Source organism: Leopardus geoffroyi, chromosome A3 (genome assembly GCF_018350155.1).
Source record: "Leopardus geoffroyi isolate Oge1 chromosome A3, O.geoffroyi_Oge1_pat1.0, whole genome shotgun sequence".
In the NCBI taxonomy this organism is placed as follows: domain Eukaryota; kingdom Metazoa; phylum Chordata; class Mammalia; order Carnivora; family Felidae; genus Leopardus; species Leopardus geoffroyi.
In genome coordinates this window covers 66906652-66927161 of record NC_059336.1, presented here as the reverse complement: position 1 = coordinate 66927161, position 20510 = coordinate 66906652, and the positions used below count along the sequence as shown (strand labels likewise).

Here is a 20510-nt window from a genome sequence, read left to right as displayed (position 1 = left end):
AAGTAAAACAAGAAACAACTTGTTCTACAATCCTCTTAAATATACAAAGTTTCTGTGAAAGATAAACATCAAGATAATCCTCAATATAAAACATTACTGTAATTAAATACAAAAAAATTTGACTTTTAAATTATTTTTTTCTTAAATAAAATAGCATGTTAATTAGAACCTTTCCTAGGCTTAGGTTCTCCATCACTAGACTTGATTCCCTTACCTGTCTCAGCTTTCCCATGTCTCCAGCAGTCTCTCCTCCTGGTAAAACACATTCCTTTGGTCCAATCTGAATTAGGAGAGCCTCCAGATTGGAGAACTGATCATTATCAGGGAACTCACAAAGTCCTAGCTTCCTCTGTATGGAGTCAACATACCCAACACCGACCTGTCTCTGGCCATCAACTGTAGATATTTTAACACCCACAACACCAATGGAAGCTGACATATCGTTGTTACCAAAGAGAATGTCTTCAAACTGAGAAAGATTACCTGGAGAAGCCTTAACAAAAATAAACAAAAATTTGAAGAATTGTTGAATGCACTTAAAAAATTTCATAGCAAACAAGAGTTACCCCAAAAAATTGTTCCTAACAATATATTCCAATTACTACTGGGAAAAAAAATTGCTTATAACAATATATTCCAATTACTATTACCTTATTTTCTATAAAGTATCCTCCCTAGTTTTCCAGTTATTTTCAGGACACTTGGGCAAAAAAGATTTTCAGTTTGAAATCTGACAGCTGGAGGGGCGCCTAAGTCATTCAGTCAGTTAGGCATCCAACTCTTAATCTCTGCTCAGGTCTTAAGCTCAGGGTTTTGAGTTCAAGCCCCACATTGGGCTCTGCACCAGGTATGAAGCCTACTTGAAATTTGGCAGCTGGATTTATACACACACAATAATTAAGATACCCAAATTGATAATCCTGTCAATTGTAAGCTTAAATTTCTACATCCTGCCAAAATGCCTACCTATTGGTTGCACATTGTATTTTCTCTGACTAGCTATACCACATAGGAGAGCAGTTTTATTAGCTACAAATACTGACCTTGGAAAGTTAATTCTCTATCAATACATTTATCTGTAAAATGTAGAGACTGCTCTACATCAGTCATTTCAAAATAAAGGATCCTTGGCCTATTTTCAATATTTCAAAAAGATTAGAAATCTCTCTGTAAGACTGCACAAGTCAAGTAAAGGGTCAAGTTTCTTCACTTTTGTGTCAAGTCAGTGGGTGACACTACATATATCAACCTGATCAGAAGCTGATAAGAAGCCGTTAACATGAGGCATTTTCTGAGACAACTGACCACCCATGGTATGAAACAGGAGAGTCACCAAGAGTCCAATGACCACGGTGACAACCAAACTTAAGCAACCAATAGCCATCAATAGTTCAATAGTTCTTTTTTTTTTTTTAAACATTTATTCATTTTTGACAGACAGAGAACACGAGCAGAAGAGGGGCAGAGAGAAAGGGAGACACAGGATCTGAAGCAGGCTCCACGCTCTGAGCTGTCAGCACAGAGCCGGATGTGGGGCTCAAAGTCACGAACCATGAGATCAGGACCTGAGCCAAAGCCGGACACTTAACCAACTGAGCCACTCAGGTGCCCCAACAGTTCTTGAAGGACTTTAGCATCATAATCATGATAATCATTTATTTTTCCATAAAATGACTCTAAATATCCTGTAACTATGGATTGTTGATTAAACTCTGGATCAAAAATGAAAACGAAGGGGATGCCTGGGTAGTTCAGTCGGTTGAACATTTGACTCTTGATTTTGGCTTAGGTCATGATCACAAGGTCAAGATCAAGCCCCGTATCGGGAGCCATGCTGAGTGTGGAGACTGCTTGGGATTCTTTCTCTCTCTCTCTCTGCCCCCTCCCCTGCTAGCACTCTCTCTCCCTCACTCTCTAAAATAAAAAAAAATCAATTAAAAAAAATGAAATGGAGCGCTGGGTGCCTTGCTAGCTCAGTGAGTAGAGCATGTGATTCTTAATCTTGGGGTTGTGGTTTGAGCCCCATATTGGGTGTAGAGATTACTTAAAAATAAAATGTTTAAAGTTTTTAAAAACGAAATGGAAAAAGTGTTATCTTGCATTCAAATTTTAAAAGCACTGATTCAATTGCAAATGTAAACATCATATTTTTACATACATTTTTCAGATTTGCACATACAGGTTACAAAGCACACCTTTAAACTTCCAAAAGGGAATAGTAGCTAATGAAATTGGGTTCTTAACGGTCCTTCAACATAAGACTGTTAATCTGTCAACTAGATTGTATCCAAGATCCTTTCCCACTCTGTACATTGAGAACATGGGAAAGAAATCAATCATAAGAGACCAACTACTTTAAATATCACTAATATTTACAATAGAATCAAAAAGCTAAAAAATGTCTGGGGCAACTGAGTGGTTCAGTTGGTTAGGCATCCGACCTCAGCTCAGGTCATGATCTCACAGTCCGTAGGTTCGAGCCCTGCATCGAGCTCTGTGCTGACAGCTCAGAGCCTGGAGCCTGCTTCAGATTCTGTGTCTCCCTCTCTCTGCCCCTCCCCTGCTCATGCTCTGTCACTCTCTGTCTCAAAAATAAATAAAAACATTTAAAAAAAAATTTTTTAAAGCTAAAAAATGTCATGATAAATCAGTTTTTGCAGTTTTAGATCTGAACTTCTTAAAATGTCAGGATTAAGATACCACCTTTTTAACCTGGTAGACATATACTTGAAAAAATTTCCCCCTGACTTAAAAGGTAGGAGTTAAAGTGAATTCATCTTGAAGGATTCTGACAGGACACAGAGGAGTGAGGTATGATGGGATGATAATCATGGTAATCTCTTAAATTCAGGATTCTACATTTTGGTGTTATTACTAATTGAGTTCTGTGAAAAATGAAAAAACACCACTTTGTGGTACCTCAATTTTCTACTAAAATCTTTCAAGACACAGACTAAAACTCTTAATAAAAGCCCCTTTTCTCAGTAAAACACCAATGAAAATTCCCAGAAAACTCCATAATGTAGAATGCTAAATTCTCCCAGATATAATCTTCAGTAAATACAGACGTACTTACAAAGGCAGGTGGGGGAAGGAGGACACAGTATGGAACATAGACTGAATGTTATATTTGAGGTAGTACCAAGATCAGATGTTTAGATATTCTATTAAACCTCACAAGAAAAAACTCACAGGACTTTCAAGTTGGAAAACATAATTAAAAACCTTCTAATTTTACTGTTTATGGAGAAACAGATACAGGAGACGGTTGGGAAATACACCAAGGACACCCAGAGGGGCAGAGAAGAAAAGAAATGAAATATGCTGACTATAAGCCCAAAGCACTGTCTCCCTTACCACACATTTATTCCCTTTCAAGAATAAATTGTAACTCCCCAACAACATTTTAACCATTCATTTATTGCAGTATTTATTGAGAACCTACTCTGCAGGTTACAGAACCTGCAGTTGAACAACCAAAAACAGGACCTTACAGAATGGCAATGAAGACAGTCATTATATAAAATAAAATAGTGCTATCTCCATGAAGGCACAGAAGCACGCATGTCAACAGTCCTTTCCAGGAAAAAAAAAAATAAGAAAAAAAATAAATAAGCCTCTCCAGGGACACCAAGAAATGATCATCATTAAACAAAGTCCCTGACTTACAAAAATTATAAACTTAATGGAAGAGAAAGGCACATACAAAGATACAAACATGTTACAGATGTGTAGGAAATATATGGGATACAGTAAATCTGGACATTATTACTTTAAAAACAGTAAAATCAAATCTGTCTAATGCTGGCACTCAACTTTATGTAAAATCTATTTTATTATTTAGGTTTCAGGAATACTGACAAAGCTCAGAGTATTCATACTCATAATAACGATTTAGTGAATTTCAAAGTTGCTATTAAACTGTGATTTTAAAAACCACATGCTAAAGAATATTAGTTTCTCAAAGTATTTTATTATCACAACCTGGTTAAAATATTAAAGCACACAGAATTCCCTCACATTTTTATTTTTTCTACTCTTAAAAATAACCAAATTAAAAAGGAAGATAATTACCTTAAATGCCAAATACCAATCATTCTCCTTCGAGGCCTTATTTCCAGCTCTATTCTTATAAACTTCAACTCTATACTGACGAACTAGAAGAAGATCTTTTACAAAAGACTCAAAATTCATTTTACTAAGCACAACACTCTCCAGAGTCTTTGTTCCTAAAGAAAAATATTAAAAATACATGTTACAGATTTAAGGATTTAAAGTAGTAACACAATGGTTCCCCCAAGCCACATTCTTCTCTCAGTAATTCATTTCTTCAATAAACTGTTTATCAAGCCCTTATTACATATCTGAAGGACTTTCATAATTGAAGGGTATAAAATGAACAGATATGGCTCTTCTGCTTTCATGGAACCTACACATCAAAATAAAAAATTAAGAAAGATAAAAGAATAAGTAAATACATATATAGATAAACTTACTTGTCCTTTCTTATAATTAGTTTCTCAGAAGTCTGAATAGAGTTCTATAATTACATGGGGCGCCTGGGTGGCTCAGCTGGTTGAGCAGCCAATTCTTGGTTTGGGCTCAGATCGTGGTCTCGTGGTTTGTGGGTTTGAACCCCGCGTTGTGCTCTGTGTGCTGATAGTACAGAGCGTGCTTGGGATTCTCCTTCTGTGTCCCTCCCCCACTAGCTCTCTTTCTCTCAAAATAAATAAACATTAAAAAAAAAGAGTCTTATAACTATATCGTATTTGTATGAAATTAAACTTTTCCGAAAAGGTCCACAAAAACAAATTAGTCATTATTCATTGCAAAATGTTCTACGTAACACAGATCAAAACTCAAAGGTTCGAAAAAGTACAGCAAGGTGGGAATGCAAACTGGTGCAGTCATTCTGGAAAACAGTATGGTGGTTCCTCAAAAAATTAAGAATAGAACTACTCTTTGACCCAACAACTGCACTACTAGGTATTTATCCAAAGGATACAGGAATGCTAATTCAAAGGGGCACACACCCCCCCCCAATGTTTATAGCAGCACTATAGACAATAGCCTAAGTATGGAAAAGAGCCCAAATGTCCATCAGCTGATGAATGGACAAAGATAACGTGGTATACGTACACAATGGAGTATTACTCGGCAATCAAAAAGTAGGAAATCTTGACACTGGCAACAATGTGGATGGAAGTAGAGTTTTGCTAAGTGAAATAAGCCAGTCAGAGAAAGACAAAAATCATATGATTTCACTAATGTGTGGAATTTAAGATACAAAACGGATGAACACAAGAAAAGGGAGGCAAAAATAATATAAAAAACAGAGAGGGAGACAAACCATAACAGACTCTTAAATACAGAGAACTGAGGGTTGCTTAAGGGGTATTGGGTGAGGGGATGGGCTAAATGGGCATAAGGAGGGCACTTGGGATGAGCACTGAGTGTTAGACATAAGTGATGAATTACTAAATTCTATTCCTGAAATCATTATTACACTATTTTAACTAACTTGGTTTAAATTTTAAAAAAAGGAAAAAAAAGTACAGCAAAAAGGAGACTTCCCTTTCACACTGATCCCCTACACATAGAGTTCACCAGCCAAGTACCATCAGTTTATAAAATGTATTTCCAGGGTGCCTGAGTGACTCAGTGGGTTAAGAGTCCAGTTTCAGCTCAGGTCATGATCTCATGGTTTGTGGGTTTGAGCCCCACGTCAGGCTCTGTGCTGACAGCTCAGAGCCTAGAGCCTGCTTCAGATTCTGTGTCTCCCTCTCTCTGTGCCTCCCCGTTCACACTGTCTCTCTCAAAAATAAACACTAAATTTTTTTAAATATATTTCCAAACACAGGCTATGCACACACAAACATTACTTTGTTCCTCTCTTACATCAATGGTTGCAAACTACAAACAGTGCTCTGTATCTTGGCTTTTTTTTTTAACCTAATATATTTTGGAGATTGTTCCATCAGTACATAATCAGCTTCTTTCTGTTTATAGCTACAAACATTCCAATGACTCTGAGGATGTACTATAATTTAGTCTCTTACTGATGAACATATAGGTTGTTTCCAGTCTCAATTACAATGCTGCATGAATAATCTTGTACATGCTTCACTCTCCAATATGAGTACATCTGTAGGGTAAAGCCCCAAAACTGGATTTTATCAAAGAATACAGTGATTTTTTTTTTAATTTTTTTTTTCAACGTTTATTTATTTTTGGGACAGAGAGAGACAGAGCATGAACGGGGGAGGGGCAGAGAGAGAGGGAGACACAGAATCGGAAACAGGCTCCAGGCTCTGAGCCATCAGCCCAGACCCGACGCGGGGCTCGAACTCCCGGACCGCGAGATCGTGACCTGGCTGAAGTCGGACGCTTAACCGACTGCGCCACCCAGGTGCCCCTACAGTGATTTTGATAAATATTGCCAGACTATTCCCTTTGGTTGGCTGTGTAAATTAACACTATCATCCATAAAGTATGAGTGCCTTTATTTCCCCTATCCAAGCAACACAGAGTTTTCAAACTTTCTGGTCTTCATCTCAGATTACTGGTTCTGAGCTAGGAATAATCTTGCTTCTCTAGCAGACATTTGCCAAAGCCTGGGGACATTTGCGTTGTCAACTGAGGGAGGGAGGACAGCAGAGTACTAATGGAATCGCATGGGTAAGGCAGGGGTGCTGTTAAACTTGCACAGGATACTGGGGCACCTGGGTGGCTCAGTTGGTTAGGCATCCAACCTCAGCTCAGGTCATGATCTCCCATGATCTGCACCGACAGATAAGAGCCTGGAGCCTGCTTCGGGTTCTGTGTCTCCCTCTCTCTCTGCCCCTCCCCTGTTCACATTTGGTCTCTCTCTCAAAAATAAAAATATTTTTAAAAAAATTTTAACATGCACAGGATAGCCCCTCATAACAATAATTACTCAGTCCAAAATATCAATAGTGCCAAGGTTAAGAACTCTTACTAGAAAACAGTGTCCCACCTTAGTTTTGATTTGCAATTGTCAATTTCTTACAAAATTATAAAATCACTCACACCATCAAATTGAATAAAAATTCAATTTTCTTATAATAACAGGTAATACCAGTGATAATACCACTTAAAAGTATTTAAGGGGCCCCCTGGGTGGCTTAGTTAGTTGAGCATCCGATTCTTGATTCCAGCTCAGGTCAATATCCCAGAAGCCTGGGATCAAACCCTGCATTAAGCTCCACACTGAGCATGGAGCCTGCTTAAAATTCTCTCCCTCTCCCTCTGCTCCCTCCCCTGCTCTCTCTCTCTCTCTCAAATAAAAACTAAAAAGTAAGTAATTCAGAATAGGGATGCCTGGGTGGCTCAGTCAGTTGAGCATCCAACTCTTAATTTAGGTTCAGGTCATGATCTCACAGTTCATGAGTTCGAGCCCTGCATCTAGCACTCAGTTCTTAGCAGAGCCCACTTCAGATCTTCTGTACCCCCCCTTACGCCCCCCCCCAACTTGTGCTGTCTCTCCCTCCCTCTCTCTCTTAAAAAGAAGTATTTTTAAAAAATAATAGGGATGCATGGGTGGCTCAGTTAAGCATCCGACTTCTGCTCAGGTCATGATCTCACAGTTCCTGGGTTCAAGCCCCATGTTGGGCTCTGTGCTGACAGCTCAGAGCCTGGAGCCTGTTTCGGATTCTGTGTCTCCCTCTCTCTCTGTCCCTCCCCAGCTCACACTCTGTCTCTATCAAAAATAAATAAACATTTTTTAAAATTTCTTTTAAATAATAGATCATGTCAAGTATAAATATCAAATACAAATAAGCATGAAGATTAAATGACATAATTCAACTGTTCTGTACACCTAAACACAGCTAATATTCCCAACATTTCTTCATTAGTTGTAAGTACTAGTATTAGTTATAAGTTATTAGTATAAGAATCCCCACTCTCTGCCACCCTCAAAAAAGGGCTCAAATCTTGCCTAAGGTTCTTCCCTAGAACATTCCTCGTGATCTCATCCAGGACTGACAAACAAGTATTTACAGGGACCAGGCCAGGTATCAAATGAGCAAAGGAAGCCAAAGGAAGAGAACAACAGAGCTGACATGACAAGTGGCTTCAAAAGAGATCATATAGAGTGGTGGGAACAGTGACAAAACAAGGAAAGCACATGAGAGTAAAGGAGGAATCTAGAACACATCAGAGAGCAGCCACTCAGCTCCAAACCCACTGCTTTGCTGCGGGGATATTCACACCCAGAGTTTTCAACTGGGCAGACTTTTCAAAAGCAGCTCAAAATATGATTTTTTTTCATGAAATGTCCCAATGTTTAAAATACAGGCAATCAGTTCAAACTTACAGCAAAACACTATTTAGGCCACCAGTCTTCAATTCAGTCACATTTTTCTTAGACTTGAATAGATTGCTGTTTCTCTAGCTTGCATTTAGAAAGCAAGTTGCATGAAAATTATGTTTACTCTATACTCCCATTCAACAAAGCCTGTACTCACACTTCTCAGAGGCATCCTCCAAAACGAAGGCCTCCAGCCTGCAACAGACTCACATCTCCCAACTAACACTCACTCATGATGAGAACCTGAGTGGAATGGTAGGTCCCATTTAAATTATTTCCTGGTTTTGCCTAGCACTCATTCCACTTTGCCCAAAACTCTCTGGTGTTTTGTTTTTTTAATTTTTTTTTTTAACATTTATTCATTTTTGAGAGACAGAGAGAGACAGAATGCAGGTGGAGGAGGGGCAGAGAGAGAGGGAGACACAGAATTCGAAGCAGGCTTCAGGGGCGCCTGGGTGGCGCAGTCGGTTAAGCGTCAGACTTCAGCCAGGTCAGGATCTCGCGGTCCGTGAGTTCGAGCCCCGCGTCAGTCTCTGGGCTGATGGCTCAGAGCCTGGAGCCTATTTCCGATTCTGTGTCTCCCTCTCTCTCTGCCCCTCCCCCGTTCATGCTCTGTCTCTCTCTGTCCCAAAAATAAATAAACGTTGAAAAAAAAAATTTTTTTTAAAGAATTCGAAGCAGGCTTCAGGCTGTCAGCACAGGGCCCACCGTGGGGCTTGAACTCACAGACTGTGAGATCATGACACAAGCTGAAGGACACTTAACTGACTGAGCCACCCAGGCGCCCCTGTCTTTTTTTTTTTTAAGTTTGTTTATTTTGAGAGAGAGAGAATGAGTGGGGGGAGGGCAGAGTGGGGGGAGGGCAGAGAGAGAGAAAGAGAAAGGGAAAGAGAAAGGGAAAGGGAAAGGGAAAAAGAAAGAGAGAGAGAGAGAGAGAGAGGGGGAGAGGGGGGGAGAGAGAGAGAGAGAGAGAGAGAGAATGAATGAATCCCAAGCAGGCTCCATGCCGTCAACAGAGCCCAACCATGGGGCTCAATCCCACCAACCAAAAGACAATGAGCTGAGCCAAAATCAAGAGCCAGACCCTCAACTGACTGAGCCACCCAGGTGCCCCCCCTCTCATTTTTAATACTAAAAGTCCCATGTTCCAGGAGCCCTCTCCATCCCAAGAAAACTAGAATGATTGGTCATCCTACCAACCCATCCAGTTGAATTCCACATGAGTAATATTATTCATGATGAAACATCATTAAAATAAGAAAAAAAATTTTGCTCAAGGAAAGCACTGACACAAAAATCACAGAGGAATTTCTCCCAAAGACACTTATAAACACCACTGTGAAGATTATCAGCAACTTCCAATAAATACAATGAATTTAAAAACTACTGCTTTTCAAATCTTCCTTTACATTTTAGAAGGCAAAATGTAAAGTCTAACTCAGCAAAAACAATTCTGAGAGGGAAAAAAAAAATCATCAGTCTGGCAAAATTCTGAAACAGCTCTTAAATCATCAACCCAGTAAGATGTGTCAGCAGAACTGTCTGGCCAGTACAGGGTTTTTAAAGCATCCGAAATTGAATGCTATCACCGGATGAACAAGCACTCTCAGATCCACAAGCCCCACCACTCCCTATTAATTCAACTACTTTGCACATCAATGTTATCTACTTGGCTCTGGGTAGAAGGAATCCGGTCAAGTCTTTCAACCGACAAATTCAACAGAACACAGGTTCACAACAGAGGTAATTTCTTAAGAGTGGGTGGGGTAAAGAGACAAATGAGGTAATTCCCCTCCCCCCATGGCCTCCCCTACCTCCATTGCTAAGGTACAGAAGGGCTGCTCAACCGCCAAGGTTATCCTCCAAAGATACTATTTCTCTCAAAGGAGTTTTTGTGACATACTGGGTGGCAGTCATTTTAAGTCTTATTTACTGACAAGCATCTAAAATACAGCTACTTGGGGTGCCTGGGTGGCTCACTCCGTTAAACATCTGACTTCAGCTCAGGTCACGATCGCCTGGTTTGTGAGTTCGAATCCCGCGTCAGGCTCTGTGCTGACAGCTCAGAGCCTGATGCCTGCTTCGGATTCTGTGTCTCCCTCTCTCTCTCTCTGCCCCTCCCCTGCTCACGCTTTTGCTTTCTCTCTCTCAAAATAAACAAATAAACATTGTAAAAAAATAAAATAAACATAACTAATCAGATGGGAGGTAAAACTGACCTCCTGGTATGAAATAAGGGACAGAAAGCTACCCAGCCTCCACCTGGGATACAGCAGAAGGAACAGCCTCATGTTCATACAAGATTCTTCTCTTCAGGAATAATTTGGAGCCCCCAACCTCATTCAGCTGACAATTACCATGTGTCTGCTACACGTGGGCACTGTGCCAGGTGCTGAGGTTCAGAGGCAGACACTGGTTAAAACACAGTTCCTGCCCTCTAGGAGCTTTCAGTCTACTGGGATAGATGGGCAATAGGGTAGAATACATGCTGTGTCTAGGGTAGGGAGAAAGTCTCAGGTCAGGGAACACCTAAGAGGCACAGCTAACCAGACCATCTTAACGTGGGAATCAAGAAAGACTTCCAAAAAGAGACGCTTTCAAAGCTGAGATCTGACAACAAAAGAGGCAAAAGGCTAAGTAACTTTCTTTTTCAGTGATTCAGATTCCTAATCTACAAATTGGAGCTAGGTACTAACCCATCTCACAGGGCTTTATTACAATAATGTTATCACTAGATGTTGAAAATCAAAAGTAGCTAAGAAGATGCAACTAAGTCTAAATGCTAATAGAATGAACCAGAGAGAAGAAAGAAAGGATCAACAGAAAGCCACATCTGAGAAGTGGGGATGGGATCCAGACCATAGCAAAAGACCCCCTCCTCACTGACACAACAGGGAACGAAAGAAGGTACAGATGACATTAAAAAGTATGGGTTCAAGGGATGCCTGGGTGGCTCAGTAGCTTAAGCATCCAACTCTTGATTTAGGTTCAGGTCATGATCTTGTGGTTTGTGGGTCCGAGCCCAACATTGGGCTCTGCACTGTCAGTAGGATTCTCTGTCTCCCTCTCTCTGCACCTGACTCACTCATGTGCTCTCTTTCTCAAAAATGAATAAAATTTTTAAAAAAGTATAGGTTCAGGAAATAACCCAAATGTCTGTGAACTAGCAAATGGATAAAAACAAGATACAGTATATCCATACAATGGATTATTATTTGGCAATAAAAAGAAATGAAGTACTAATAGCAGTGATGAATCTTGAAAATATTTCTAAGGGAAAGAAGCCAGTCATGAAAGACTACATATTTTATGGTTCCATTCTTATGAAATGTGCAGAATAAGCAAATCTAGAGAGAATGCAGGTTAGTGGTTGCCTAGGTTCGGGAGAACAGGAGAGGGTGGAAGGGGTGGGGAGTGACTGCTAATAGGTACAGGTTTATTTTGGGGGCTGACAAAAAATGTTTTATTTTTTTTTAATTTTTTTTTTTTTAACGTTTTTATTTTTGAGACAGAGAGAGACAGAGCATGAACAGGGGAGGGACAGAGAGAGAGGGAGACACAGAATCTGAAACAGGCTCCAGGCTCTGAGCTGTCAGCACAGAGCCCGACACGGGGCTCGAACTCATGGACTGTGAGATCATGACCTTAGCCGAAGTCGGACGCTTAACCAACCGAGCCACCCAGGCGCCCCCAAAAAATGTTTTAAAATTTACTATGGAAGCACCTGGCTGGCTCAGTCAGTAGAGCAGACGACTCTTGATCTCAGGGTCTTGAGTTCGAGTCCCATGTTGGGTACATACATTGCTTTAGAAAGTAAATATAAATAAATAAAATGTGCCATGTGTAATGGTTTATTACAAAAACCACGGACTTGTAAAAATAAAAACAAACTGAACCGTTTACTTTAAGTGTGTAAATCATATTGTATATTAATAATATCTCAACAAATCTGTTTTACCTAAAGTATAGGTTTGAGGGCAGGAAATTGAGGGACTTCTCGTCTAATAATTTCTATTTTCTCTAGTCAGAAACAAGTTCAACTGCTCAATAATATGGGAAAAGGTCACAGGGTCCAAGATTTGTAGAGTGCAAGTACACGTGGTCCTCATCATGCCTTACAGTTCTGCAATAAGCAATGATGCCTAGAAACATAACTAACCTTAACTTGATCAGGTTTCTAGGTGGAACAGAGAAACAAAGAAAAAGGTTTTTTTAACCCTTTAACATTATGCATAGTATTAAATTGAAGGAAAATTCCTCCCAAGAAACAAGTATTGGCAGCCTTACACCAACGATGACACATTATTGGGAGGCCTACGTGGCTCATCAGTTAAGCATCTGACTCTTGATTTTGGCTCAGGTCATGATCTCACAGTTCATGAGTTGGAGCCCCACATCAGGCTCTGTGCTGGCAGTGCAGAGCCTGCTTGGGATTCTCTCTCCTCTCTCTGCCCCTCCCTTGCTTACATGCATGCTCTCTCTCTCTCTCTCTCAAAATAAATAAATAAAACTTAAAAAAAAAAAAAAAATCAAGAGGCATCTGGGTGGCTCAGTCAGTTAAGCATCTGACTCTTGGTTTAGGCTCAGGTCATGATCTCACAGTTCTTGAGTCCAAGCCCCATTTTGGGCTCTGGGCTGACAGTATGGAGCCTGCTTGGGATTCTCTCTGCCTCTCCCCCACTGGCTCTCTGGGTCTCAAAATAAATAAACTTCAAAAAAATTTTTTTAATAATAAATAAAACATCATTTAAAAAGATCTTCAGTTACACTGCATCCTGCATAGTGAAAACTGCAAGACATCAGCTTTGAAGATCTACAGTACATTTTTGCTTTTGAGTCCCTCCCTCTTCCAGTTATTTCAGCTGATTTCTAGTAACAAATGATTGATCTTTTTGTAACTATTATCCTACACAAACATGTATTAGGACAATCATTTACCTAAAATGTGTATTTGGCATAAATGTCTAACATAAGAACTAGATCCTTAGGAATAACCCATTTACTTGCTAATCTCTGAAAAGTTAAATTCACCTGTTTTTAAAGTTTGTTTATTTATTTACAGAGAGACCATGCACATGCACACAATCAGGAGAGGTCAGAGAGAAGGAGGGAGAGAATCCCAAGCAGGCTCCATGCTGTCAGTGCAGAACCAGATGCGGGGCTCAATCCCAAAAACCCATGGCGTGGGATCATGACCTGAGCAGAAACCAAGAGTCAGACACTTAACCAAACTGAGCCACCCAGGGACCCCAAGTTAAATTCACCCTTAATGCCATTCTCAGCATGACTAAGAGGAGGTGACAGTCTAGGTTACTCTATTCTTAGAAATGTGCCCAGTAAACACATTTCAACCTTCAAGAGCAATAAAAGGAAAATTTTTGTTTTTTAAAAGCCTACACTCCAGTATAAAAGATTCCTGGATATTTATACTAAACTTCCTTCCCAATAAATGGGTATAATGCTTAATATCCATTATTCCTTTCATAATCTAAAATAGAAAAACTATTAGAATCATTAACAGGTGCATAGAAAAATCAGTGATTCAACGTACACAAACATACAAGTATGTTTAGAACTTTTTACATCACTTTAAATGCTTAAACTATTCTACACTGCATAATACAAAAATAAGAGAGTTAAGTGCACTAGCCTGGAAAAACTTTAAAACTGGAAAGCAACTTAGACCATCGTTAACTATGAAGCCATCCATAATGATCTCTGGCTGGTCTTCATTGATCCCAACACCTCTACTCTTGTCCCTTCTAACAACCTCCACCCTACAGCCAAATGATCCAACATATCACTTCACCTTTTACTTAAGTCATCCAACTTCTCAGGGACCTACAGCATAAAATTCCAACAACTCAGTACAACATAAAGAGCCTTTCATCATCTGATCCCATCCACCTGAGCCACCCTCCTCAGGGTTTTCTGCTCTAGCAACAGCAATCTGCCTCTTTTCAAATCCTCTCGGCTGCAAACACCCGGTCCTTCAAGACTCAAGTGAAATTCAGCTTCTCATGCAGTGCTTCTGAGGTCTCCAATCTTTGGCATTCCTGCCTCTTTGTCTCTTCAACTTGCTACGGAGCACACCTCCACAATTTTTCTCAGTGAATTGTTATTTCTGCCTTGCTCTCCACCAGAAAGATCTCTGTGAAGGCAGGGATACTGTCTTTCCCAGTGTCCATAACCCTGCGTGATACAGCAGCACTCAACAAATTTTTGTCTAAGGAATGAAACATCCTTTTTGTCAGTAACATCCCATCTGCATGTGACAAAAGTAGCACTAGAAGCTACGACTCCTCACTCCTGCCAGAATGCTCTTTCCATCATCAAAATGGAGCCAGGCAGTAAAGATCAACACACAACATCTAGAACATATAGCTCACATAGGGTGAGAAGTTTGTATGTAGCCTTAGAGGGAGAGATGATGCTGGAGAGATGGGGCTGGGATCACAGAGGACATGGAGTGACGAACTGAGGCACAGACATACGTGACTAGCCCAAGGTCACACAGCTATTAAGTGGAGGATCGCGACTTGAATCCAGGCAATCTGGCTCGAAGCGAGGTTCTGACCACTTGGCAACAGTTACTGCCCATCAACAGTAACCCATTCCAGATCCCTGCACTGCGTGTGGGCAAAATCACACTGGTGACATAAAACGGTTTCCCAGACCACCTTCTATTTTAAATCTCACTCCTGGTCGGGAGTTGCTAGAAGATCCACAGGGCCAAGGTGGGGCGGCGGGCAGACACCCACGCGACTGCAGGGGATCAAGAAAGAACAATGTATTAAAACGCCTCGCCCAACGCCTGGCAGCCGGGACGCTCTCTCCGTGTCCGTTCTCCCCGTGTCCGTTCTTAGTTCAGGTCTAAAGCCGCTGCAGAGGGACAGACTCAGGACGGAGGCAGGGCAGGGGCGGGTGGCGCCCCACTTGGCCAGGCAGCGACCGCAGAAAGCGCCATCCCCGGGAGGCACCGACGTCTCCGCCCCCGTGCCTCCTCGCCCAAGAATCGCACGCCGCCCATTGCCTGAGAGGAGCCCCCTCCGCGGGGTCCCCCCGAGCCCGCGCCGTCCCGGCCCTCACCTGGCGGCCCTATGTACTTGACCACCCCCTGGGTCTTGAACACTTCTCGGGCGGCCAGCAGCGCGTCCTCGTGGTGCGCCGTGTAGAAGTCGCCCCGGTCGAAGAGGCGCACCGTGGTGGTCGGCTTCTCCGGCATGGTCTGGAAGAAGCGCACGAAGCCAATCTCGGCCGCGCTCTCCAGCTGCAGCGTCTCCTTCGGCAGCACCGCCATTTCGGAACCTCTCCACCGCCTGCCAGAAAAAAACTGCGCGACCCCGCACCCGCTAAGCTGTTTCCCGCCTCCCTTCCCTCCCTCCCGTGCGACGTCCGGCCTCTGCGGAGTCACCCAATCAGCACCGAGCGCTGCATTTCGGTGGGTGGGAGTCCGCCGCGGCAGCCAATCACAAACGGACGCGGCCCATCTTCCCGCGCACGCTGGTAACTGTCTACTGCGCATGCTTGAGCCTAGGTCGCGCGCCGACCCTGGCAGACAGCCATCGTTAAAAGATTTTAGGTCCTCGAGACTTTTTCTGCTCCATCCGAAAGGAATCCAGGTGGATAGATAACTAGGGAAGGCGGCCGGATGGGACGTTTTGGCTCTCTTGAGTTTATTATGAACCCGGAAGTATGAGTGAGATCAGAAAGAAACTTGAAAACAAGGAAAAACTAGCCTTTCTTCCCGTCCTAATACATTTTTTTTTAACTGCACCCCTCTCTGAGCAGGGAGTAATGCTGAGAATCCTTGAATCATTATATTGTACACTTGTAACTAACATAACACTGGAGTTATACTGAAATTAAAAAATAAAATCACCCCTCTTTCCCTGTCTCCCTTTTCCTTTTTAAGCAAACTGCCAACATCAAGATTACAGGTTTCTTCCGCAACCTCCTTATTGTTCTGTATTAGCCATATTCTTTCTCGTTTCTCCTTGACTGATTCATTCATTTAAAAACATATTTATGTGGCCTTCTATGTGCCAGCCTCTTCCAGAATCTGAGGAGCACTAGAAATGGAAAGAGAAAAATCACTGCCTTTGTTCAGTTTGTATTCTCATGAATGAATTCAGATGATATATTAAGTAAATGTATAGTAAGAAAATTGTTAGAAGATAACTGTATAGGTGGAAAATAAAGATAGGGTTTAATGTTGAGCAAAGATCTGAAGGAGGTCAGAACGCATCCTGCACAGTTACCTGCCTTAGGAAAGGTATCCTACTCTCCTGTTTGGCTCACTCTTTACCCAAGGAAGCAGCTCCAACCCTGATTCAACTGCAGAATTACTCCAGGGGCTTTTCAAAGATATACCTGGGCCACACCCACATACAAAAGCTTGGAATTTATGAAGGTGGGGTTTTGGGATCCTTTTAAAAACATCCTTGGGTATTCCCGACAATCAGTTTTGAAACCAGTGGCCTACAGTTAAAATTCAAATATCTTGGAAAACAGAAAAAGTTTGGATCCTCTGCTGACTAATTTTCCCACAGACTTAACATCTCCCTCAGCCTGCAGTGCTCTCGCCTCTCACCCCAGGTCTGTTATCTGGGCCAGTAAATTCCTCTTCCAGGGCGCCTGGCTGGCACAGTCCGTAGAGCCCGAGACTCTTGATCTCAGGGTCCTGAGTTCAAGCCCCACATTGGGCACAGAGCTTACTTAATAATTAAATTTCCTTTACCTTTCAAGAGTTGTGGCTTCAACACAAACTTGTCTCTCTGCTCCAGAATGGCCCTTTCCTGTCCGTGTAGCAAACTCCCAGTCATCATTTTGTCTTCGATCCCAAATGTCTCCTCAGTCCAACCTGCCCAGTTTCTGCAGGTGTCGTCAGTTGCATTATCTTCTGGAGTACCTACCACCTTATTCATATTATAACAATATTTTCTGCATTGTTTTATAATACCTGTTCACTTATTTTACTAAACACCTGGAAAGGACACCAATGAGTTTTTATAGTTAATGATAACGACTAATGTTCATCACCATTCACTGACAGGTGTTTTCCTTATTTTTACATGTGTTAACTCTTTCAATCTTTGAAACGCTAGGTATTAGGTACTATTGTTACTCTTATTTTACAATGAAGCAATGGAAACTTGGAGATGTGAAGTATCTGGCCCAAGATTACAGAGCTGGTAGTAAGTAATACAGTTCTGTCTTGTTCCAAATTCTGTATGCTTAACCGTCTGTGTGCCATAAGGCCTGGCACCTATTGGGTATGCACTGTCAACAATAGCCAAAGTATGGAAAGAGCCCAAATGTCCATCAATGGATGAATGGATAAAGAAAATGTGGTATATAGATACAAGGGGTATTACTCGGCAATCAAAAAGAATGAAATCTTGCCATTTGCAACTACGTGGATGGAACTGGAGGGTATTATGCTAAGTGAAATTAGTCAGAGAAAGACAAATGTCATATGACTTCACTCATATGAGGACTTTAAGAGACAAAACAGATGAACATAAGGGAAGGGAAACAAAAATAATATAAAAACAGGGAGGGGGATAAAACAGAAGAGACTCATAAATATGGAGAACAGAGGGTTACTGGAAGGGGGTGTGGGAGGGGGGATGGGCTAAATGGGTAAGGGGCATTAAGGAATCTACTCCTGAAATCATTGTTGCACTACATGCTAACTAATTTGGATATAAATTTTAAAAAATAAAATTGAAAAAAATAAAAATTGAAAAAATCCACTCTAGATTGTGAGCTAAAGCCCCATTTCAGAATATTTGTACAGTTTAGGGGTGAAGCACCATGCTAATCAAGATGGATCTCCAAAGCGTGAGCCTTCTAAACACCATAACCATGGTGGTTGCTCCTGGGCAGGGGGAGTTCTACCAGCAGTTCTGAAAAAGATAATGTGTTTGAAACCTGAGTTTTGTAGTCTGATGTCTTTAGCCATTCTTTTTGAGACATTATTACCATTTCTTTGTTTCTTTTTTAAGTGTATTTATTTATTTTGAGGGAAAGAAAGTTCAGGTAGAGTAGAGAGAGAGGGAGACAGAGAGAATCCCAAGCAGGGTCTGCACTGTCAGCACAGAGTCCTATGTGGGGCTTTAACTCATGAACTGTAAACTCATGACCTGAGCTGAAGTTGGACGTTCAACTGACTGAGCCACCCAGGCACCCATTAAAACCATTTCTGAGGGACTATAATGGGCATAAAGTCCAGAAAATTCCTCCAGAGGACTATCAGCCTCGGCAGAGGACAGTGACTTTTAACAAAACATAGAAGATACCTAATGATCCTTTGCTTTGTATCCAGGCTAATAACAATGATCCTAACATGCTTTTTTCCTACAAAATGTCTTTTTTTTTTTTAAAGTTTATTTATTTTTGAGAGAGAGAGAGAGAGCATACACCAGGAGAGGGGCAGAGATAGAGGGGGACAGAGGATCCGAAGCAAGTCCTGTGCTGAACGAAGAGAGCCAGATGTGGGGCTTGAACCCACTGACTGAGAGACCATGACCTGAGCCAAAGTTAAATGTTTAACCGACTGAGCCACCCAGACATTCCCCTACAAAATGTCTTTGAGAAGAGGATCGAGCTCAGACTCACAACCCCGAGATCAAGAGTTGCATGTTCTTCCCACTGAGCCAGCCAGGTGCCCCAAGAAGTGGGTTCTTTAAATTAACCTGTTTAAACACAAGCTTGAAATAAAACTTTGACATGCACTTGTAATGAATTTGTCTAAGAGTTTGTCTTAAAAGCATCTTTTTATTTATTTTTTTAATCTTGTTTTTAATGTTTATTATTTACTTTTGAGAGGCTGCAAATGGGAGGGGCAGGGAGAGGAGACACAGAATCTCAAGCAGGCTCCAGGCTCTGAGCTGTCAGCACAGAGCCCGACGTGGGGCTCAAACTCACGAACCCTGAAATCATGACCTGAGCCAAGGTTAAAGTTGGACGCTTAACCAACTGAACCACCCAGGCGCCCCAAGAGCATCTTTTTTTTTTAAGTCATGTGCATGGATTCAATGTTGTTGGAGCTCAGTGCAGTCTGCCCCAAGATATGCCACAGTGGAATGTTGATGGCTTTAAATTGAAGTTACTGAAAAAGCAGCAATGCAAGAAGGGCCTCTTGACCCTTTATCTCCCTGAATGCAGGAAATAAGTCTCCCATGTGAAAGGTGCCCCCCACATCACCTGGAGACTGAGAGTAGCATCCGTATCACCAGAGGTGGGAATTCAGGGCTGAAGAAGCCTATATAAACAAATCTTGTCGTTTTTACTAATTTACTACCCCAGCCCAAATTCTGGTTAGAATTCTTTTACTAATTGAAACTCCCAAACATGTTTTCTTTGTCCTGTCAATTCCTCACAGATTTATGTTTCTTTGTCTAAAATGTATAAACACTGCTGCATACATTTGTCATTTCCTTTGGTCTCAGTTTTTTTTTTGAACCTCTGTGCCCATGTAATTTTGTTTTTTTCTTCTGTTAATCTGTGTCAATTATTAATCCGACCAGAAGAACTTCTGAGAATAAAGGAAGTAATTTCCTTCTCCCCAACATTATTTATTATAAATTTCTAAAGTTATGTCAAATAGTGGCATCTTACAGAATTTCATATGTTTTCCAGTCCTACATAGGAAACTATGCATTTCTAAAAACAACTGGCAAGAGAACTTTCACACAAATATAACTGGAAGACATGACATGACTGATAGGGTGCAAAAAATCATGACCCCAACATGTTTTTTTAATTTTCTCATGTATTTTCCAAATTCACAATAATGACTATTTTCTTTTTACAGTCAGAATACGTGTTGGGTAAAAAAGCATATGTACTAACAAAGAGGCTCATTAAAGAAATAATAATTACTATTTTAAAACAACCAAGTATAGAAAAGTATTGCGTACGTTAAGGTGCTTTAACCTTAAAAGTAAATTATTATTGTTAATTCAATTTTCTGTAATATATCCATGAGAAATTAACATTCAATACAGATTTTGTCACTACTCTAGTTTTCAATTTTTTTGTGGTTCTATTACTCTGTTATTAAAAAATGACAATAAGTAAAGTGCTGTCAACCATGTCAGAAGCTGCAGTTTCAATGACAGGAGGAATAAAAGGGTCCTCGGAATTGGGTATTAAGAAATCTTTATTTATT

General features: G+C 41.0%; 1 protein-coding gene across 1 annotated transcript in view; it reads right to left on the bottom strand.

The window, feature by feature from the left end:
* MSH2 (mutS homolog 2) overlaps positions 1-15744 on the bottom strand; it is an 82506-nt gene extending 66762 nt beyond the window's left edge. The window contains exons 1-3 of the mRNA XM_045445968.1: positions 15422-15744; positions 4075-4229; positions 215-493 (exon numbers count right to left, since the gene is read on the bottom strand). Of these exons, the coding sequence (XP_045301924.1) occupies positions 215-493; positions 4075-4229; positions 15422-15632 (645 nt within the window). The 5' untranslated portion in view covers positions 15633-15744. The remainder of the gene's footprint in view (positions 1-214; positions 494-4074; positions 4230-15421) is intronic.
* Positions 15745-20510: the final 4766 nt, after the last annotated feature.